This window comes from Accipiter gentilis, chromosome 28 (assembly GCF_929443795.1).
Source record: "Accipiter gentilis chromosome 28, bAccGen1.1, whole genome shotgun sequence".
NCBI classification, from domain to species: Eukaryota; Metazoa; Chordata; class Aves; order Accipitriformes; family Accipitridae; genus Astur; species Astur gentilis.
In genome coordinates, this window is record NC_064907.1 from 7029490 (window position 1) to 7052963 (window position 23474).

The window sequence follows — 23474 nt, forward strand, 5'->3', positions numbered from 1 at the left end:
TAGATTTTAAATTCTACTGAAGTCAGAGTCCCTTGTAGGAGATTAAATGCATTAATTAGTATTGCATGCTCTTTACTCTAGGAGGCTTTGCTTAATTCACATTTATACCAGAATGTTTAATTTCTGATGCAGCACAATGTGTGCCAAGAAATGAAAAAAAATTTAGTTTACTTGGTTTTTTTAAGGTTACATAGCAAAAAGCTAGGTAAGATGGGGGAAATCTCCAGTACAAAAATGTATGAGGAAGATTGTCTGCATTAGGACCAGAAGTAGAACAGCAATGCAGATACAAAATGGAGAAAAACTACCTGCAAAAATTAGAGCAGTAGAAAATTAGAACAGTAATAGAAAACTTTCTTCCTTGACTTTATTCTCAGGTATCCAATACTTTCACCAAGATACAGTTATAGTAACTAAATTTGTATAATACTTGCAAACATACCTTTCTGCAGGAAGGATTTTCATACATTTGGATAAAAGTCTGTTTCTATAAAGAAATGTGTATTACCTTTGTTCATTAGTGTTAGATTATAAACTTTCTCATTGTTGTAGTTGTTACCACAGCTGATATAAAGTTTTAGCAAATATACTTTTTAAGTTTTGTTGAATAATAGGCGGAGGAATATTTGTTAGCAGACCAACAACTGTAGCAATAAAAATGTGTGAAGGGTTACCAGGAATGCTTAAGGAACATACACTCCACCTGAACTGTAAGGTTAATTGAAAACAGTTTTTTCCCCTTAAATTAACAGTACATTGGTGTATCCAAGTTCTCAGTTTTCTTTCACAACATAGGTGTGCAGACAGTTTGTTTAGATGTTTAAATATTTTCCCATCTGTTCTGTCAAAATTATTGATTGAGCAACAAGCTATTTGCAATGTCCTATCAGAAGGTCTCTTATCTAATGTATTAAGAAAAGCCATAACTAGGCAAAAAATATAATTGCTTTTCCAATAAGTTGCCTTGGTTATCTAGCACAACATATGAAACCAATATTTTGGTATTGTTCTTTTAAAGATAAAACCCAATGCTGACAACCCTGTGTGTAGAAGATTGACAATGTATTGTGTGAAGCCTTTCATCCTCAAGGTTATTGCTAAGTTTGTCTGTGTTTGCAGAGTCCAGAAGTTACAGCAGCTAACTACCATTTATTGGTTTGTGGGAAGTACATTTCTTGGTTGTGAATTTCTGCTGTGTAACCAAAAATCTTCCAGAGGCTGTTCATCAGGGATGTTTTGTTTCAAGAAAATGCAGTAAAAACGGAATTAAGGGATTTTCTACATTCAGCTCAGCTGGTGTCCAAGGCAGTCACACCTTGTCCAGTATTCTGTGATTAGTGAAGTATCAGAGATTCCTAGTTCCACTGAAGGCAAGGGGAAATACATGATTGACTTAAGGTGGTCACAGACTTCACCTGTCAGATGCTAGCTAACCTCCTGAAAAAAATTATTTTCACAGACTCTTGTAAAAGCATTGCATGTGTTTGTATAGACTTCTCCTTGGCTGACTCATTTAATTGCTTGTTTCCTAAGTCTCTGCCCCAAGCCCTTGTAGATAAGAGTTTGCAGATGTATCTCAAGCTGTTGTATCCCAAAAAACTTTCAGCTCTAGCTACTGAAGAAATAAAGAGATAATAAAAAGTATCTTTTCACTGGTTTTCACCATAAAAATTAAATGGATATCAAATTCTGTGGACTGTATGTTAGGCTTTTAAAGGAGTGACGTGCCTAAAGCAAAAGATGCCTGGAGATACATTGGCTGATAAACCTAAAGATTAAAATCTACAACCACTGATGAAGTAGAGGAGGAAGTCTTTTTCTGGAGAAGAGAAAACTCCCAGTGGTACTAACCTTTTTTATTATTTTTGAGTCCAAGACACTGGACTTTTCAGCAGTGGGGAATAGTATAAGATTGCTTTTTTTGTCAATAAATGCAAATACAAGAATATTTTTCTTTTCTGATCTGTAGTTACTTGTCAGCAAAATGAATTGTTATGTGTGAGGGGCAAACACAATTGAATGACTGCTATCTTAGCAGCCCTGCAGTGTGTTTGTGTTGTCTTAGTCATCCTAAAGGCAAAGTGCAGGCTGTGAACTGGATTTTTTATTTCGTATGTAGGACTCGGTGGTCTGTGCTCTGGGATGAAGCACTATCCCATCATATACTTGGTCATTGCTGATAATACTTTCCAGAAACCCCAAAGTGTGCAGAGATAGCGGAGTCATTAGAGAACACATTGTTTCCCCTTTTTAACAGTTGGCTAGCCCTGCTATCTCAGTAAATTTAAAAAAGAGTTGAGTTGCCTTTTGACCACAATACAAATGAAAGTTTTAAGGTAAATAAATAGCTTTCCCTTAGCTGAAACTATTGTATTGTCCAGTGCCTCTAAAACATCCATAAAAGCACTACTACTAAAGTACCACATATGCCTGGCTAATGTTTCTTGCTTGTTAGAAAGTGTGTATGTTACTAACCTCTTGCATATTTATCTAAGATGGAAAAATACAAACTTCATTAGCACCTCTACAGCTTTTTTAAAAGCATCCATATAAGCCCAGGCTGTGTCCTTGTACTGTAGGTGTTAGCATAAGTTTTAGAGGAGCATCAATGCTTGTAAAAACTGCAGTGGTTTCAGTGCAGCAATGAGTTTATGCTCACTTTGGAACCCTGTTCTACTGCTAGATTTCTTTAGAGAAATACAGGTTGGGAAGAGAATCAGGCCCTTAATTTTCCCATTAAGTGAGCACAGCTGTTGCAGCTGTCTGCATGCAGGAGGAACTGGCAGGGTCAGCGCGGCTTCTGTGGTGTAACTTCGGGGCAGAGTTTGATAAACATTTCTTTCTGCAGCAATGCTGTGTCCAATGCTGCCTGCCCTGGTGTTCTCACTTGTGCTACTGCAACTGTTCACGTGGCAATCGAGTGGCTTAGGTCAGAAAACTTGATTCAGGTGAGAAATAACCCAGGGTGAAGCTTTTTTTCCCTTTTTTTTTTCTTAGTACTGGTCTACTGATGTAGTGTGTTGTATAGTTTTGGCAAGGTAAGGGAAGCTGTGGTGAGGTAACAGAAACAAGAGTGTGAGTTAGGCTGGCACTGCCTGTGAAAGAACCCGTTGTTGAACTGGAGCCCTAAAAACAAATGGAGTAAAATTCCCTCAAGTAATAAAAATGATGGTAATTTTTTGGTAATCTATGGTTTCATCCAGACTGAACTGAACTGCAGTCAGCCCACCTCCTGATTTACTCAACACTGGGAATTCACTTGGGTATGGTGATGATGTGAGGTTTAAAATAGGGATGAGTGACTATAAATGTTATCCACGCACTGAAGTCATGTCATGCTAGAGCTCTCATCTCCTAAAACCTCACCTAGATCTTGACGAGGTGGCTTGGGATTTTGGCACCCCATGTTTGCAAAGCAGATGAAGGAAGGGAAGTCATATATCTGAATGATCTCACTATTTAAACAAATTTTGTGGAAGAAAGCATGTGACTTCATCTTTGCTTCATGAAGATGCACCTGACTGGATTCTGTACTCAGTGTAGTTGCTCTTTCTGTAGCTTATGAGTTCCATGTCATCCTTTTGTGTGATACCCCTAGAAAACATTAATATATTACTTTACCACAGATACCAGAGTGGTTGAGCTTGTGCCCTTTATGATCGTTTTGGTGGGCCTGCTGCCTTTCCTGCTGTGACCTTGAAGGGACTGGGTTGTTAGGACAGTGTATTCACTTAAAGACAAATTTGTGGGCCCTTATGGGGGGGGGGACAAGAATTGGCTGGAGATGATGGAGGCAGCTTTTAGGGGCAGTGTACAAGGCCCAAGAGATCAAGCTTTCCACTGTGTCTGTACGTGGCCAGGTGCTTAGGCTGATACCCCACATATACAAGGATACCCCACAAATACTGAAGGGACAGCAGTATCAGTCCTCACAGCCAAAGGAGGCATTTCTAAAAGCAGGTATCCACCTCATGGTAGGCAAAAGATTGAGTTATTCATAGGTACAAAGCCTGCAGCTGTGTGTCATGTTCATTTTAGCACTGAGTTGAGGCTTTCTTGACCTTTGTTCAGTATAATTAAAAACAAACCACTCAAATCCAAGAATTCTTTGGAAAGGATTCCGTAATGCTAGGGCAGTGTGTATAGACGTGTTCTCCTGCCTGCCCTAATTGTATGGATTTGGTCACAGGAGCTGCTGGACTCCAGCACTTCCATTGATTTGTTACAGTCTACAAATCCTGGAGTTTCTTAACACCATGAGGAGCAGAAATGACTTAAAGAAAATAATTATGTGTATTTACTGTGAATGGATTATGCACAATTTTATTACATTTATATTAAAATAAGTTGAGATGCATTTTGCTTTATTTACGCTATTTTCAGGCTGTTTTCCTTTTGCCTAAATGAAACCCTTTTGATGCTCTTGCTTGTCTGCCTGGCTGTAAACCAGGTATTTAAACAAAAATAAAGAGTTGCCAGCTTTGCCAGCTGGGGATGAGAACCCGGCTGGTGATATGCGGGTTCGGGAGGCAGTTAATCCAGCTTTTATGCTTTTTTATGATTTTATGTAAAAAGAGGTTAAAAATCACATTTGGCTCTTTCTTTGTACCACTGTTTTGTTGCTGTTGTGGGAATGCAGCAAAAGGTTGCTCATACTTTTTATTATTATTAGGTAAAGTCCTGCATAAATTAGGTAAAGCCCCAGATACAGTTTGCTTTAGCTATTGGCCATGTGATTTGCCTTGTTCAGAGAATGATATGTTTTATCTTCCTGTTGCCTTTTATAAATCACACATGCAAACCACACCTCAACTTACTTGTAAAAAGGATCTACCACTGCCTCTCAATTTTATATATTTTAATAGCTTCAAAAGAAAAAGAGCAGCTAATTATACAGATAGGAGAAATAGTAACAGTGCTAATAGACATAGTAGAAAAATATTTAATGCTTTTATTCTGTGGCAGAAGAAACGATGACTTAAAGGCAAGCGTCACAGGTTTCATATACAGTTTTTTAGCAAATAGCTTGCAATATGCTCAAACTCATAAAACATTTAATTAATTTCAAAATGCAGGAGTTAGTTTTGTCATATGTACTTACTAAGATAATTTGTTGTATTTTACACTTCCCAAAATTTCACCCTCTATTTGGAAATATCAATGATGTAATGAGTCTCTGTATTTTGGCACAGTTGTAAATAGTGTGTGTTAATGCTTTAACATTTACGATTTTTTAATCTTATATACACAAGAGGGATTTGTAATACACTTCTTTGCATCATTTTTCTACTACTAATCCTTGAGGACAGTGAAAACTAGGAATATGACTGCATTAATTACTGTGAGACTGTCAAAATTGCCATACTGGATCAGATTGCATTTTGTTTCTGCTAATAGCATCTACCAGATACTTCAGAGCAGGCTTCGATTTACTGGGGGAGAAAAAGGAGAGGCAGATAAATGAGCTCGACACATCATTAGGACTGGCTAAGGTAGTGCATGTGTCCTATGATGTGGTCACGGCCCCTTAGTCTCCCCAGACAGGTGAGGACTGTGTCTGCCCTTGCTTCAGAGGAAATTATTGGAAGTCATCTTATACTTTTTAGACAATCACAAGATAATGTACTCATGGAAGAAGGTTATTTCTGATCTGTTAGAGGTTGCCTTATTCATTAAAGCCTGAAGTCTTTACTACACATCACCAAATTTTCACTACTATGTATCTAAATGACTGTTCCAGTGTGTCTACTTACAGTTTGAATCTAGGTGAGCTCTTTGTGGTGGTGATTGCATGTGTCAGTGTGTTGTAAAAAGTGTTTTGTTTTCTGTGGATTAGTTTGTTGCCTTTTTTTTTTTTGATCAGTGATATGTGTTGCCTTTCAGAATCTGCCTTTTAATCATACAGAAACAGTTCTTTATAAAGAATTATTTAATTCTTTATAAATGTAGTCCAACTCTATTATTTGTATTTCGTTGATCTTTCTGTTTTTAAGTTTAATTTCTTGGTTTAAGGTTTTTGCCTCTATAATAGATCTTTGTGCAGCAAATACTGGCAATTTGGCACATACAGTTGTAGTGCCTTCTGTATTACCAGTTTTTAACTTCTAACTGTTGCATCTATTTTGAATGAAAGGGTATGATCTTCTAGAAATTAACAGAAATTGGAATTATGTATGTATATATTCAGTAGCCTTCAGTTTCCTTATTGCTTATGGTTTCATTATGGGTGTCTGCTGCTGTTGTCTCCATTTCTACAGTTTAATATGAAGGTGTATTAAGGTCAAGACACACTGCTTAGATTCCTTATTCCAATGCTCTGGGGCTGCTGGGAGAAGAGCAGTAGAGTAGGTTGTTTTTAGGTACATAACACTGGAGGCATTATGTTAAGAAATTATATAAACGTTACCATATTTCTGTCATCATATCATATAAACATAGTATCATAGTAAACATAGTAATATTTCTTTGCATTAGCACAGTTCAGCTGTTTGGACTATTTAATGGAACGTAATGAAACTGTCAGGAGAAATGCATTGAGGACTTTTAATATCAACAAAGATCATAAAGAAGCTAAGCTTGTCTTAGTAGGATTAAGGTGTTTCTAAATTTGAGGCTTTATTCTTACAGGTGGGGTAAGGAGAGAGGAAGTGACTGAGCAAGGAGATGCTTCACTTCTCCCAGAAGAATGCTAACGAGGCAGTAGTGCCTGTAGATAGTGTCTTTCTAGAGCTGTGTACACTATAAATGGGATGGTAGGGGACATAGGAAAGGGGAAAATGTAGTCATGATCATTTTGAGCAGGTCATTCTCAATATTTTATTTTGCTTTTAGCAGTAAGGTCCCTGGTATGCCTGGAATTTTGGTGAGTTCAGGTGTGTGAGTCAGTACTCCAATTGCATGTATTGAGCCAGGTTCTGGGAGTCCTTGTAGCACACTGTGAAAATCAAGTCTTGGAAACATGTTCGTATAGAGATGCATCAAATAGACTGAAATGATTGTTCTGAAATAGTCCATGTCTTACAGCTGGTTTTGGTTTCTGTCTTAGGTGTTGGAAGATAACGACTATGGTCGTGCAGTGGACTGGTGGGGATTAGGAGTTGTCATGTATGAAATGATGTGTGGAAGATTACCGTTCTACAACCAAGATCATGAGAAACTATTTGAACTGATACTAATGGAGGACATAAAATTTCCTCGAACTCTCTCTGCAGATGCAAAATCATTACTATCAGGCCTACTGATAAAGGATCCAAATAAGCGGTAAGTGAAATTACTTGAGTATACAGGCATAATAAATAATTATACTGGGTAATGTAAAAATAGGCCAGTGGTGCCTGGTCTTCCTGGCTGAAGGACCTGTCAGTCACCGGGAAGGGCCATATGCAGCCAGGCAGTCTCAGATTTCCACTTTTTCAATGCAGCAATGATATACAAAGTGAGTTTAACAAGCACAAAGGGAAGAAGCGCGTGGAAGAGAATACTTTTTTAATCATTCACAGCAAATACGGGGATCTTCTCAGGTTTAGACTGTGTACTGGTACAGAGGGAAAGCTCTCAGTTGTTTTTCAGAGTATGTCTCAACCCTGAGTTGGCTGTAGTGTCTCATGGGGACTACAGCACTTTTTATTGGAAGTGATCATGCCAGAAGACACATATAGACAGCCACAGCTAAATTTTACTAGAGCACGTAAATAAATCGCATATTAGACCATGTAAACTAGTAACTTGTTAAAGAATACATGTTCTGAGCGAAATTTAAATACAGTGGTTTGAAAGCAAGTATCACCCAGCTGCTGCCTGTGCCCTTTTGTGGTGGGCTTTCCCCTCTGGGAGTGTTGCCGAGGAGAGCCGTTTTGCAGTGGCTCCTGCACTGGGCCAGCAGTGTCCAGTCCCCTGTGGTTCTAAAACGAATCTCTAAATCAGTGAGATTTGTCTGTAGGTCCCCTCTTTCCCCCAGTCTCTCTGTTTTTCTTGTGAGTCTTTTGTCATGTTTTAAGGCTGCAGGCATCCTTGTGTCTATCTCTCCTCTCTAGTCCTCTGTTCTCAAGAAGTTTTCAGTAGTGGGCATTGCTCACTGGCACTCAGGGCAGGACTGGTTGCCATGTCTCTCTGGGGGGATTTGCCTGCACACAGCTGAGTGCAACAGCCAGGACAACATAAGTGGTCAGCTTTTCTGCTGCTGCCCAGCAATGCCTGTTTAACTGAATTTACTGTATGTAGTAAAAGCAAACTGTGACCAACCAGCCAAATACATGGAGAGTAAAGAAAAAATTTGTTCCTGTAGCAACTCCTAATGCATTTTAACCTCCAAATGATCTGACCCATCAAATATGTTAACCTTTAGAATTGAAAAGATACTTCCTCATAATTAATTTTTGCAGACAGTAGTGTTTATTACAGACTTAGATTTACAAGCTTATTCACATTCAAGTTCTGGTGCTAGCTAATGCTAAATAGGGTGGGAGCACAGAGGTTAACTGCAACTCAGCTTTTCTCTGAGCAGCTGGATGGGAAGATACTGAGAGAAGTCTGGAGACTGCAGGCTAACTGGGATGCTTTGCAGAGACAGGATTTTACAGTGAGTAGTTGAGAAACAAAAAGGAACACAGCTTGGAAGTGAGAATACTTTTACACCCAATTACTGCAAGACTGAGGTAGTAGTCCAAAATATTTGTTTGTAATTTGGCAGCAGGGTAATACCAATACAGGTGTTTTTTTTTTTCCTTGGTTGTGGAAATTACTGCTCTTTGCAATAAATGCTTTAGAGAGGAATTTATTTTACTTAAAAGGTTGCTTTTAAAATTTGTCTTTATATCTTTAGCAGTTCCTTTTAATGAAACACAAACCGCTTGTGTCATTCTTCTTGTCAGTATTTGACATTTATAGGCTGCTTGTTAGCTTAAGATTAGCTTTTTTTCTGTTGCAGCTTTTTTCTGTTAGACCAGTAGGATAGCCAGTCTCAGGAAGAAGTTGGATGAGGGCTGAGCAGTCCTGAAATTCCACATGCTGTTGAAAGGGGCAGAGGTTCCCTTCACTGGATGTGTGGTTCTTTCTCCACCAACAGCAGCAGCTCAAGGGAGCTCACTAAACTTGTTGAGTCAAATGTGACTTGCTAATGCAACAAGAAACAGCCAGTTCTTTCTCATTTTCTCATTGCAGGGTTAGTTTTCTTCCAGGTTAGTGAGCTGACTCAGCTCACAGTCATCAGTGGGAATGATGTGGTAGATGCAAGTGAGAGGGGAGAGGTATGGGCAGGGGTGGGACCCTCCTGTTTTGGCAGCAGTGACCACTTCTGTGAGCTCAAATCACCTTGGGCATGTTCGCCCAAAGTAGGTGGAATTCACTTCCTAAGATGATTTACCAGACCGAGTGTGGCTTTGGCAAGCTATGGGCTACAGTGAATAGTGTGGTTATTTACAATGGCCTTTAAATAACCTTCTCAGCAGGCCTACAATTTATTAATTTATACTAATTGACTCAGATTGAGACTATTTTATGGTAATTGGTTAATTGTTACAGCACCCAGATGCAACAGCAGTGAACACTGTATAAAAATGACGTGTGAGTCATTACTGATGCAGTGCCTGACACCTCCTTGGCAAAATTTTATGTCAGCATTGTTGTGTTGGTTTTGGTTTCTAATAGGGCCAACGTTAGTTGGTCTTTTCAAGAAAACTAAACTTAAGTGTGTTTTTAAAATGAATGAATTATTAATAAAGCTCATCATGGACAGTAATGAGTGCTGTAGCTGGAATAATCAAATAGAATAGACCATGGTATGGGTACTTCTATCACATTTTCTCTTGACGTCACCTGAATTCATATTAAACAGGTGAGAATTACATATTAAATGGGTGAGAATTGCTCCCAGATAGTCAAACACAAATGGTCAATTTTCCAACTATTACAATAACTTAATCTCCCTTTAAGAGTAACGCTTGTTTAATATGATTTTTTTTTTTCCCCACTCTCTTTAGACTTGGTGGAGGCCCAGATGATGCAAAAGAAATCATGCGTCATAGTTTCTTTGCTGGAGTAAACTGGCAAGATGTGTATGATAAAAAGGTATGTCTTTATGTGACATGGAATAATCTGGCTTCTGCAAGGCGGTTTCAACTGATAGTCATAGGTCTGCTGCTCTCCGAAGTTAGTCATGTTTTTCTTTGCAACTTGTTGTGTTAATATAAATGAATTGTTATTCTGAACTAGGTGTACTTAATCTTGTTGTCAGTGGACCAAAAATAAATTTTGCAAACGAACCTAAACTCAGCAAAGATTTTTCTTTTATTATGTAAATGTTGAAATCTTTTCCTTCACTTTTTTCTTCCTGTGCCTTCAAGAGAAAAGTAGGTGTATGACTCAAGATAATGTGAGAAAATGTAATGGAAGTTTATCCTGAATTGTCTTTTTATTTCTGCCTTTTATTGAAAAGTTGTGTAATGGAAATAGGAGAATGAAGTGATTGGAAGGGACTCATAGCAAACGTCTTCTTTCTGATTGTTTGTGTTTAAGCAGAAATCTTTTTCAAACTTACTTTTAAAGAGATATCTAAGAAAATTAAAATAGCATTAAAACACTGAGCCAAAACAGCTTGTGGAGAAAGCGAGTACTGGGAATTCAATTGGAACAGTTTTCCCTAAACCCAGTCCTGTTCCTGTAATGATCAACACTTTGGGGATGATTTTAGAAAATGAATTTATCTTACTCGGTAGTGAAACTCAATTTGACTTAAATTGTTTTATATACAGAAGCTGCTTTTATCTCAGTACTTGTGTAAGAATTTACTTGTTGCTATAAACCCCCTCTATTTTGATAAAGTCTTTTTTTCCCCCAACTGTTTTACATTGTTAATCTGCCAGTTGAGCTGCGTAATTTTAAAAGATAGATTTATCTCCTTTTTTTGCTTTGTTCAAATAAAAGGAAAATGGAAGACATACGAATGAGCAGAATATGTTTATGCTACAATGTCAATGATACAACCTGTTTTTTCAGTTGTTGTTGAACTGGAATTTTAAAAATGTGTGGTTGTTGGTGTGGTACTTCTCTGACAAATACCGGAATTGAAATAAGCCTGTATATGATGATACAAAATATGGTACTATGAAGTTACTTGATACAAGTGTGATTTTTCTCTGGCAGTATCATGACATTTCAAGAAACTCTAAAATGAATAATCAGAGTAAGTATATTAATCAGGTTACTTTATGAGCTCAACCACTGGTTGGTTATGTAAGGACTTTGTAGAGAAGCACTTTGAGGATAAAATCTAAAAATACAAGTTGAGGACCTTTCTGGAGTTTAAAGAAAACCACTAAAATCAATTGGATTGCAGTGTGCTAGGAGTGGGTGAGAAAGAAAAAACTGTTACATTACTCTTGCTCATAATTATTTTGCATTAGAAATAGAACTCTGAATTCTACATTGTTCAACATCATATTTAGTTAAGAAAATATAGATACTCTTAATTTTTAAGTATGAGCTTTGAGACTTTCCAAATCAATTTGGCAAATGGCTTTAAGTGAAGATCTTATTCTAAGCTATTAAAATAAAAGGAGGTATTTTGCAGGTATAAATATATATATGTATAAAAATTATATAAATTTATATAAATACATATAAATATATAAATGCAGGTATTTTGCTTTTATGCTCATGGAGGTGGGTATGGCTTATTGGAGTATTATAGCTGGAGAAATTGTGGTCATTCATTATGTACTCTGTCCACTTTTGCTTTGAGAAACTAAATTTGCCAGTAAAAAGTCAATTGAATTTCCTTAGTTGAACAGTTAACTTCAAGGATAATAGGAATTGCTTTTGTGCAGTATTGGCACACAGTGTGTTCTTTATCGAAAAATAACTCATGAAAATGACTTCTGACAGTATGCTTTTCTGTTTAATTAAAAAATAGTTTTGTTCCTATTACAAAGCCATTTGTCTGGTTGGTTAAAATATCCAGTTGTTCCTTTTGCACACACAGTCTTACCAGTTCTGAAGTACGCGGAGTGTAAGACTGTGCTCTGAAATATAAACTTCAAACATAATAATAAGGTTAATGAACTTTGACTGAGTAAGTTTATTAGAATGCTTATATGAATATTTTTGAGGTTTTGGTATTCTAAAATAACTCAGGAGGAATGTGCATCAAACAAATTTGATTTTCAAATAGATTTATTCTATGCTTGCTTCTGTTGCTGATATTATTAGTAGTATAGTCTTCAGCAGTAGGGTCACTTGATGAAATTGATAGTTGATATAATTATTTGCATAGCAAAAATTTTTCACAGTATTCTTGCCTGAGGTTTATGCACCATGAAACTGTAATTTTCTGGCTGCATTTCAGGAGTGTGTTTCTGTTAGCAATGAAAGAACTGAAGTTCACAGAGTAATGGAAACCAAAAAGTCATGTGTATTCCAAGTAGTTGCTGGGGGATAGTTTTGTACATGTGCACACTATGCTCCTCTGCCACTAATTTTACCATTTTTACTAGAGATCAAGTACATCTCTGTACTTACGAGGTTATCACTTTACTGGTGTGATTAGAGACAGAATTATATATCTGTAGACTTAGAGTAATTCATGCAACAAACAGTAGCTCTGTCAGGTCAAATGGATCCAAATGGTCAAATGGAATTATTAGCTCTCTGATACTGCTAACTAGTTAAACTAATTTGGTACCACACAGTGATAATAAAATGTTGTATGGCACACTGGAGCAGAGAAGGTCATTGCCTTTAAATGAAAAATGTATAGTAGTTAGCATTTGTGATCAGATGTATTTATTTTTGGCAGAAAAACCATGAGGGCATATGAAAGAGAGCAGCTTGTGCCAGGTTCTTCCTGTGATCATCTCAGCCCTGATGAGTTTTTATCCCTGTGCCTGAGTATGAGAAATTGAATAGTTTGGCAAACTCTGAAGACTTCCAAAGCCCATATACTTCTAAATAAAATATTTGTTTTATTTTTAGCTGGAATCAGGAAGCTTTTTGAAATTTCTCTGTTACTCATTTAAGAATTGGTTTAGCATATTTTTATTTGGGTTGCAGAAATATTCTTAAGTTGTTGGATGGTCTGTCTAGGGTCTTTCACCAAACAAAAACCACATGGGCATTAATTTAAAGGTAGGAATTTGGGTATGTCTTCAGGCTTGCAGCTTGAAGCACTCAGGTAGCCTCATGGCAAAGGAGATCCAGACCTTGTAGTGAAGCCAGGGTTTCCTTCTGCATGTAGTAGGGATGAAGGAAGAAAGAAACCCTATGGGAATTGGGGCTGAGGTACATATATCTCCTTCTGGTTTCTGATAATACCCCCAGCTGTTCCCTAAGCAAACTGGGGAGTGCTAACAAATTTATTTGTTAGTACTGGGAAGGGAGTGGGGGCAAGCGGCCATAATGGTTAAAGCTGGGGTGTCTGACTTTGCTGCAGGCGCAGCACTTGCGGAGGCACCCGTCTCGGTGTGGAGGCAGTGGCTTTCAGCATGAAGTCTGTCAGCTGCAAGAAGCTGTTCCTTACCCTTCAGCTGTGCCTACCTTCGCTTTACTTAAGACACAACAACAGCAGCTGATGAAATCCCGCGATTGAAGCCCTGGGTTCAGGCCTGGCAAAATCTGCAATATAACTGTAATCTTAAATGCATGTTTAAGTACTTTCGTCTATCAGGTTTTAAGGGAAAGGGCAGGAGGGAAATAGGAAAATATCAACATCTGGGTTTAGGCCACTGCTATTTGAGTTGTACTATTTTTGTACGGTTATCTGCAGTGCAACAAAGCCTGTAGAAATGACCCTTGTTACTTGCTTTTGTGTTGCTGCCATGCAAAGCACTAAAAAGATCAGAAAACTGCTAACCAGTCTGATCTTTTCATTGTGTTTCCAGTGATACTTTAAAACTATATGGGCAGACCTAGTGGTTGATCACCACCCCTTCTGCCAGCTGCTTGAATTTACAGGGAAGAAAATATACATAGGGGTCTCTGATTCTTCAATCGTTGCTGTAGTCCTGAAGGTTGTGGTTTCTCTCTGTCCATTGTGTGAGCATCCTATCACTTGGAAAACAGAGCTTGTCCATGGGCAGAATCCCCCGCTGAAGCCTCCCTTGCTGCGGGTTTGTGTTGCGTGTCCTTCCACCGCTGAAATCCCAGCTCTTCCTCCTCCCCCTGCCTCAGACCACCACAGGCAGTGTCCTAGCAGGGTTTTTCCAGCTCCCGGCTGCGCTGCAGCTGCTGGCTGGGCAGCAGGCTGCCTGCTTCTGGGCCGGCTGTGGGGGGGAACCAGTCCCGACACGAATGCTTACTGACTGCTTTAAAGCTCAACTCAAATCACCGTCTTTCCCTCCGTGGAAACTCTAGTCTGGGAGGGGTGGGCAGGGATGTCTCCCTTCTGTTCGGTAAACTAGAGTAGGTAGTTCTGTGGGAAGCGTCTTATGTTCCTAGTCTTTTCTCCATCATGGTGCGTTTGCCCAGGCACTCGAAGTTTGTTAGGGAAGGACATACAGGCTGACGGATTGTATAATCTTATCAGCTCCTGTTTCCTTTGGTAACTGAGCTAGCATCAGAAAAAGGACAGAAAATTATTGTTAGGAAAGGAAAATCAGTATTTTAAAGGACTTAAATATTTTGAATTAAAATACTGTTGTTGATAATCTAATGTTGAAAGGCTGAAGTAAGATTGTGTGTTGTTAGTATCTCTGCGTGATTTTTAGGGTCATCAAGCATTTGCTTTGATGGGAGCTTAAAAGGTGTATAAGTGAGGGAACACGTATTAACAGATGCACAGCAGAAAAATACAAAATTTGGAGGCAAGCTTTGCTAGTGTCCTTCTAAGATGTTTTCTCGTGGTATATTATAAGTTAATGAATTTCAGTTTATGTGAAAATAGACTGTTTACTTGGAATGCCATTTAGTGAGTTAGCTAGTTTATTAATACAAATACTTTTTCTTTTTTTGAGTTGAGAAGTCTGTTTGTGAACCGTGACATGTTTTCAGCACTTCCAGCTGAGCATGCTTGTGATGAAATACAAAGGTGTATTTCAATGATGTGACCCCATTCTCTTCGCACAGTATAATTTTTTTTTTTCCACCATTCTGATTTGGCTAGTCTGTCTCTTCTGTTTGATTCTTGAAAATAACAACTTTGGAGTTTTGGCTCTCCAGGAAAGTTTAAGGTAGATGAAAGTTTGATTTCTGGACATCAAATCATGAACACTTAATTACCAATACTTAATTAACTTTCATGGTTAGAAAGAACTGTAACATTTTACACAGTTTTTGACATAAGTCAAACTTGAATAATAAACTAGATGGAAATTGTAGATATACAGCATGTGATGACAATACAAAGCATTACTGAAATACCTGTTTTGTAGTTATTTTTAAAATAAATCTTCACAACACATAAGCTGTGAGAAAAGCAGAATTAATGTCATACGTTGTAATTGTTTAATAAAGGAGAGTCATATATGTTGGGAAGCAGCAGTGATTTTTTTTTAATTGGACGACTTGGTATGTCATACTGAAGTTGAACCATAGGTAAGATTCAAATAGTTATTCCTTTTGAATAAAACCTGAAATTGAACAACAGTGCTCACTCTTTGGTATTTATATGATATTTAAGGAATTACTGTGTGTCGTGGTTTAACCCCAGCTAGCACCTAAGCACCACGCAGCCGCTCACTCACTCCCCCCCCTCCAGTGGGATGGGGGAGAAAATCGGGAAAAAAGAAGTAAAACTCCTGGGTTGAGATAAGAACGGTTTAATAGAACAGAAAAGAAGAAACTAATAATGATAATGATAACAGTAATAAAATGACAACAGTAGTAATAAAAGGATTGGAATGTACAAATGATGCGCAGGGCAATTGCTCACCAACCGCCGACCGACACCCCGCCAGTCCCCGAGCGGCGATTCCCTGCCCCCCACCTCCCAGTTCCTAAACTAGATGGGACGTCCCATGGTATGGAATACACCGTTGGCCAGTTTGGGTCAGGTGCCCTGGCTGTGTCCTGTGCCAACTTCTTGTGCTCCTCCAGCTTTCTTGCTGGCTGGGCATGAGAAGCTGAAAAATCCTTGACATTAGTCTAAACAGTACTGAGCAACAACTGAAAACATCAGTGTTATCAACATTCTTCGCATACTGAACTCAAAACATAGCACTGTACCAGCTACTAGGAAGACAGTTAACTCTATCCCAGCTGAAACCAGGACACTGTGCTTGGAGATTAGTTATCTTGTTTATTTAAATGAATAATTCAGTGGGGATGGGGTATAGGTGCTCCTCTTACTCCTTGCACACTTTATGTCAGAGCACTTTTCATCTGCAGTCTGTTGGTAGATGAGATTCTTATGGTAGTGTTGAGTTCATTGGAAGGAAGGTTTCCTTTAAAATAAAAGAAGGAAGATCAGATGACGTTCTTAAGCATCATATTTTTCATTTGGCAGATTGAGTGCATCACACTTATTTTGAAGTAGCTTCATCCACTTCCTATACAACACCAAGACAAATGATTGCTGTCAGATTATCTTTGAGCAAATAATATTACATATTTTCTCTCATACTGAAGTATTGGTGTAGTTGTTCAGTAAGTGTGAGAAAGCTCAAGATGTAGGATGGAGCCTGTCTGTTCATCTCTGTGTGACTGTACCAGTCAGGTACTGTACCTGCCCCTTTCCTTCCCCCAGGAGATGGGTGGCAGGTTTCCCAGGTCTTGAACTGTGGAAGAGCAGTGGTGTTTCTCAGACACTGCTCTTGATGGATGCCAAATGGAAATGCCATTCATTGGAGGTAATAAGGACAGTAAGAATTTGATATTGCTTCTACTGTCATTTCTAACATCAAGCCTTGGAAATGGCCGGCGCAGATTCAGCTTGACAGATGGGTGTGAAATTGGATTTTTGTCTTGAACATCAACTCTTACAGTCACTTCACTCACACTGAGTTTAGACTTTTATTTCTTTATTTGTACGCACACATATGTAGCTATGTATATGTGTATGTGTAATGCATAAATGCAGAAAATCTGTATTTCTGGTCCTCTAAATTGTCAGGTGCTGGAGGTGCAGTCTCCTGTCTGGTTCGAGTGTGTTCTGCCTGAATTTGCACAGACCAGTAGAGGAGAAAAATCATCCTGTACTAAAGCTGGGCAGCTGAGTCTGAGCAGTGTGATTCTCTCACAGACTGACAAGGCCTGTGCTTAACAAAAGCTCATCTTACTCCTTTTGGACACAGGTTACCGGGTGTGCCCTGGTGTGCTCACGTTACTCTTGGACTCTCTGACTTCTCAGGTCAGAAGTGGGGAAAAGCTCTGGCAATAGCGGCTGGATGCTGTTTCCTTGTGGCACCAAAGATGAAATGCCGTTGGCTGTAGAGTGGCATCTTCGTTTTGTGATCGTCAGAGCTGCAGTTAATGTTGGGTGTTTTCCCCTTTGTCATTAAACGTCAGCTTCAGTCTCCCTTGGGATGTATGGCAAAGCTTCTGAGTTCTTATTGGGGCTCTGTGTCAATCGAAGTGGTTATTTCTGCAGCAGTTGCACCTATTTTGTCTTTCTAACGGTTTCATTACAGCTGAAATTTGTGGAGATTTTACTTTCTGTTTTTAAATAAAATCGGACAATTAATGAACAAAGGTGGCACGCCTCCAGAAAGATGATTGCCAAGTTTCTGTAGCATGGCCTGGCATGTTGGTGACATGGCTTACAAAATTTGTCTTGAATGGTTCTGTCCCCAGTCACCTGAATGTGGTGTTGAACTATTGTGTCCCTCTGCGTACACTTGTGTGCATCATACCATATTCTGTACTTCTGCTTTGTCTGAAAGGTTTTTGAGAAAGGATTGTGTACTGCGTTTCTCTCATTTTCTTCTGGAGGTGATGCCTGTGCTCTGTGTGCTCATTCCTCATTTCCTCACAAAAATTATTTTAGAGGTTCTCCCATTAGAACTGGGAGTGTGTCTTGCAAGTGTCCTGACCATTATATGAAGGTCAGAGAAAGAATTTACTTGGGGGAGGGGGAGGTGTGCCTTTGGTGGCAGATCAGGAGTCTGGAGTGGGATGTTCACAAGACTTTAGCCACAGCTGGTTTGGTGTAGGTGGGGTAGAGCAGGTCGAAAGGAGTGATCCCCAGTTTTGGCTGTCCTCACAGCCGTGCTGGTGGAAATGATGCTGTGAGGGAAGGAGGCAAAGTGTGTGGAAAGAATTAAGAAACCTTTCTGCTGCTCTCTGTTGAGTCGTATCTTAGCATCTTCATCTCAGCTACCATTTGCTCTTTTCCATAGGTGGTAGGGGATGGTTGGTGCATGTGAGGGTATAGCTTGTATAAATACCAGCATAAGCTGTTGTGGAGAGCCACATGGCTGCACGGTTTGTTTTTGCAGTCACTGAAGTTTCTGACTATGTTTAATGTCCAGGACATGAAGGGTACTGCTGTAGGACGGATGAATCCTAAAACACCAATGACACAAATTTGCATTGAGTTCCGGCCTTCTGGTTACAGCCTGGTGTTCCGTGTGTTTTACTTATTTCAGTTCCCCAGGCAGCTAAGGTTCTGCCATAACTGGAACTTTCATCGGCTGACTTACTGGATGTTATTTATAAACAGTTTTCTATTAAGCCTAGCTACTGAGCATTGAATTGGAGCACCAACTTCCTCCCATCACCCATGATCGATGAATTTTGCTTTAACGGTGCTTTTCATACCTGATTGAAACTATTATTGTAATTTTTTGTTCCTTAAGAGTCATTTAGTACTGTGCTTCTCTTCCTAAAATGCAGTTTGTGAAGTGTTTTCATAATCATTCCTGTTTCAGATAGATGGCTAGAACAAGGGGATGATCTAAAGTCACAGTGAGGCCTGTTCATTTTGGTGTACTCAAAAAAAAAAAAAAAAAAAAGAAAACAACCCCTGACTAAACCAGTAACTAGCCAGTAAGTTTTTGAGGAAGAAACTTGTCAGCTAATGCATTATCTTTTTCGTCTCCAGTTGCAGATCCATACATTGCTATATATTATGAACTTACCCTGCCCTTCCTTTTGTTTTTCATTAACTACTTTTACCTAAACAGCAGCTGTTAAAGACTGCAGAGTGAGTGTTTTCTCCTTCTCTTCACATAGCGGTTGTAGCATGAAAGGTCTCCGGTTTACCTCATAGCAAGAGTGGTTTGCTCTACTGGAGAGGTGTATTGCAGCATTGGAAAGACATTGTTTCTTGTCCTTGACTTGGTAAACAAGAACATATTTCTTAAGCTTGTATTTTCATATGAAAAGTTTTAATTCTTGTGAAATGGTGTCCTGGTTTTGGCTGGGATAGAGTTAATTTTCTTTCTAGTAGCTGGTATGGTGTTGTGTTTTGGGTTCAGTAGGAGAAGAATGTTGATAACACACGGATGTTTTCAGTTGTTGCTAAGTAGTGTTTAGACTCAGTCAAGGATTTTTCAGCTTCTCACGCCTAGCCAGCAAGAAGGCTGGAGGGGCACAAGAAGTTGGGAGGGTACACCACATGCGACGTCATGCCCAGTATATAAACTGGGGGGAGTGGGCCTGGAGAGGGGATCGCTGCTCGGGAACTAACTGGGCATCGGTCAGCAAGTGGTGAGCAACTGCATTGTGCATCACTTGTTTTGTATATTCCACCTCTTTTATTAGTATTGTCATTTTATTATTGTTGTTATTATTATTATTTTCTTCCTTTCTGTTCTATTAAACTGTTCTTATCTCAACCCACGAGTTTTACCTTTTTCCTTCTGATTCTCTCCCCCATCCCACTGGGTGTGGGGGAAGTGAGTGAGCGGCTGCGTGTTGCTTAGTTGCTGGCTGGGGTCAAAGCACAACAAATGACATTTTCTGTTTCTGATCTGGAAAAATTATCCCAGTTGGGGAAGTAGTAAAATTGTTACAAACCTGTTATCTAATGGATTTTTTGCATACTGAATTTATCTAGTGTTTACTTCAAAGCGTCTTTTAAAAGGATGAGCAGTGGTGATCACTTGGCCTTGAGTAGAGTATGTTACTTGTCTTCATGTAATTTTTTTTTTTTTTTTTTTCCTTTATGAGTGTTATTCTCTGAGACAGAAAAATGGCAGTGTGGGATGTTCCACTGGAGTAACTCTGTGCTTAGGAATTATGTGGCTGCTTTGCTAGGGGGACATAGAACTTTGGAATTCTGTTTTAGTAGTGCAGAATTGATTGGGATGGCCAGGATGCATATAAAAATAATTAAAGTGCAGGAATTTGTACAATAAAACAGAATACTTTTTTAAATGCGGGATGTAACTGGATTTATACCTGAAAGATTCTTCTGATGTTGAGTTTATATATGTTAGTTCCTTAAGCATTTATCCCACAATGCCACAAACCTTTACTTCAAATACTCCTCTGCTGTTTTATGTTTTCCATTCAGGAAAATGTAAGGGAAGACTGAATGTAGTTTTGTAAAAGTATTAATCAGATTTATTGTACTGTTTTTAGTATATGCAAGTGATAGATTTATATTTCCTTAATAATTGCTTGGACTGTTGCTGAAGATTTGGATCAGATAAAATAGAGCTCTTAGTATATACTCAAAATGCCAAATAAACTGTTGCAGGGAGAACAGAGTCAAATTGTTGAATGACGGGTAATGCTGAAGGACTTGTAGGTGTATCCTGGGAGGGATGGCAGCAGAATCCCATGTCCAAAGAACCACCCAGCGTTCTGGTGTGGTTCTCATATTGCAAAGTACAGTGGAGGTATCTTTCTCCAGCTAACATGGCTTTCACGTTGCCAGCTGTCAGTGTAATATGTCCTATGCCAGAGGTAAGACTTGAAAAGAACTGGGTGGCAGTTTTCAACCTGGATTTGGAAACAGTGGGAGTTTATGGGTACATTTGTAACGGCGATAAAAAATGGAGAGAGGTTTTATGTGAGTGTTTGCATCTACCCATGCTTCTGTTAGGTGGGTTTTTTTTCTGTTGTCTTGCTGTTTAAGTGCCCTGTTTATGCACTTTACCGCATTTTAATCTTTTATGTCTCATCCAAAACTGTAAAGTATAAGGAATTAATAATTTTCTGGATAGAGACCTACTGTGAAGAGCATCTTGTTGAAAGCCTTCTTTCTTTGGCTGGTTGTGCAGCACTACATACTTACACAGTCTAGTCCTCATAGGGCAGGCTAGCTTTTTTGGGTTTTGGATGGCTTTATTTGTGTATTGGTTAGTCTCCTTTGGTTAGCACTGAGATCCAGAGCTGCTTCTAACATTTAACCAGTTCGTGCAGATCTCTCCAAGCTGTATATATAAAAAAAAGTCTTATGCATTGAACATAGTAAAACAAGGAAGATTCTTACTATTGTAGAAAATCATCATCAAAAAGAAGAGTTTCTGCAGTGTACATCGTGTATCACAAATTGTGTCTAGTGCATTGAACTTAGTGAGGGGAGGGGGTTTAACAGCAGTTCTGCTCCTTTGCTGTGGGTAAATGAACAAACTAATGGTTTGGTGTTGGTGTTCTGGAGTTGAGGAGAGAGAGAACATAAAAGTAGTGAAAACCACATACAAGCTCTGATAGTATCAGTGAGCCATAATGTAACCTGTTATATAGAATGGGAAATTGATACACTATCTTAAGGGTGTGTATTTTAAATTGCATATGAAGAGATAACACCAAAGGGCTCCAAGGTATAAACCAAAACGTTGTCACGTCCACCCATCTCCTTTTTGCAATATCATACACACTAAACTGCTGTATCGTTTTCGACTGGCATCATGCAGTGTGATATTCCATACTGAATATGCCTTCCAGTTAAAATCTTTGGCCTATAGGCAGTTGTTCTGCAGGAGAAGGTAGATAGCAAGAGTGGTTCCAAAGAGGACCAAGGAAGTCCTGCCTGTGAGCTGTGAGCAAATACTGGTGATTTGCTGTTGGGAAATACTGCACTGTACTATGAAAGCAGTAGGCAGGATTAGACCCAGCAACTCACTTAAGCATGAAGTGGCCTGTTTTCAAATACAAAATTTATTTTCACATTCACATAATTTCTTTTAAAGGTAAGTTCAGATGTAGGCCTTAACCCTGCAAAAAAAAAAAGAAAAAAAAGCATCCTGCTTAACTATGCCCTCTGTGGAGTCCTTTTTGCCTTAGCTGTTTATACCACCCAGTTGCGGTGAAGTATCTAGAGGTGCCTTTGCCTGACATCTATGCAGGTAATTAGAATGGCCTGAAGAGTTTCTAGGTAATTATCTTTTATGCAGCTCAATTTATCTGCAAGTCATGTGAGAGTGACGCTTGGCATTTATCCATGTTGTGCTATTAGCTAGATTCTGAACTAGTATTTTTGGGATTGACTCTAATGGCTTCTATCTCTTACCAGAAGTTAGAGACTCAGCTGCCTCGCCATGGACCTACTGGTTTGATCTGAGGTGTAAGGAAAAAGAATAACTTACTTGTTTTCCTGGTAGTAATCTGGCTGGTTTCAGGTATAGTAATTTCATTTTGTTTCTTGGTCCCTTTCAGCTTGTACCTCCTTTTAAACCTCAAGTGACATCTGAGACAGACACCAGGTATTTTGATGAAGAATTTACAGCTCAGACTATTACAATAACGCCACCTGAAAAATGTAAGTCAGAAATTATGCATAAGTATAACTTAAAAATAATGTTTATAATAAAGCAATGTGTAAGGTTTTTTCTGTTTGAATGGAAAAGCTATTCTTACTGTTACTAATAAAAATCTTCATATCGAAGTGTGTAAGAGTAACTCTCAATGACAGTGTTCTTTTAAAGGAGTAATTACAAAACTTAGAATCACTCTGGGTTGGGTTTTAGAGGCGGTTTTTGTGTGGGTTTTTTTGTTTTGTTTTTGTTTGCTTCAGTTGTTTTGTTTTCTTTTCTTTTTAAATAAGAGAAAACACCAGCTTCAAATGTTTGCTGGTTGGCAGTCAAAGTCCCAGTTCAGCAAAGTACCTGGAACATGGACCCTGCTTTAAGCATGTGGACACTGCTAGTGGCTTCAGTGGGTTGTTTAGGTTTAGCCAGTTTGGCATATTTTAAAATATTTTGAAGACCAAAAGTAAAAAAAAGAGCTGCCAGAGACAAGTGGATGTCTCTTGTGTAGATATCAATTACTTGAAAATTAAATTTCCTATCAAGTCCTGTGCTTCAGCGGAGCTCTTAAAGAATTTATTAATACAGAAGTTACTGCTGTACTGGGCCTTGCACAGAGTTTCTTTGTTGGAGTGAATGTAATTTCACCACAGTTTGTATTTTTGTCATCTTCTGCTACACACACAAGAATCATGATCTGATCAGCCAAGCTAGGGCTTAACACAGTTACTTACCAAGCCAGAACCAGAACAGGTAAAATCTTGCTGCTGAGTTCTTGAATGAATTTTCTTTCCGTGAGATTTTTTTTTTTTTTTTTTTTTTTTTTTTTTTAAGTTGGAGGATGAGAAAGTAGGGTCACAAAGGTAGACAATAAAGGCTAGTTAAGGTTGATTACCTTTTCATAGATCTAGC

General features: G+C 38.7%; 1 protein-coding gene across 5 annotated transcripts in view; it reads left to right on the forward strand.

Annotated features, from left to right (window-relative positions):
- AKT3 (AKT serine/threonine kinase 3) overlaps positions 1–23474 on the forward strand; it is a 161910-nt gene that overhangs the window by 131484 nt on the left and 6952 nt on the right. For all 5 annotated transcript variants that reach the window (XM_049831401.1, XM_049831402.1, XM_049831403.1 and 2 more), the window contains 3 exons: positions 7046–7260; positions 9978–10065; positions 22474–22576. In XM_049831401.1, the coding sequence (XP_049687358.1) occupies positions 7046–7260; positions 9978–10065; positions 22474–22576 (406 nt within the window). The remainder of the gene's footprint in view (positions 1–7045; positions 7261–9977; positions 10066–22473; positions 22577–23474) is intronic.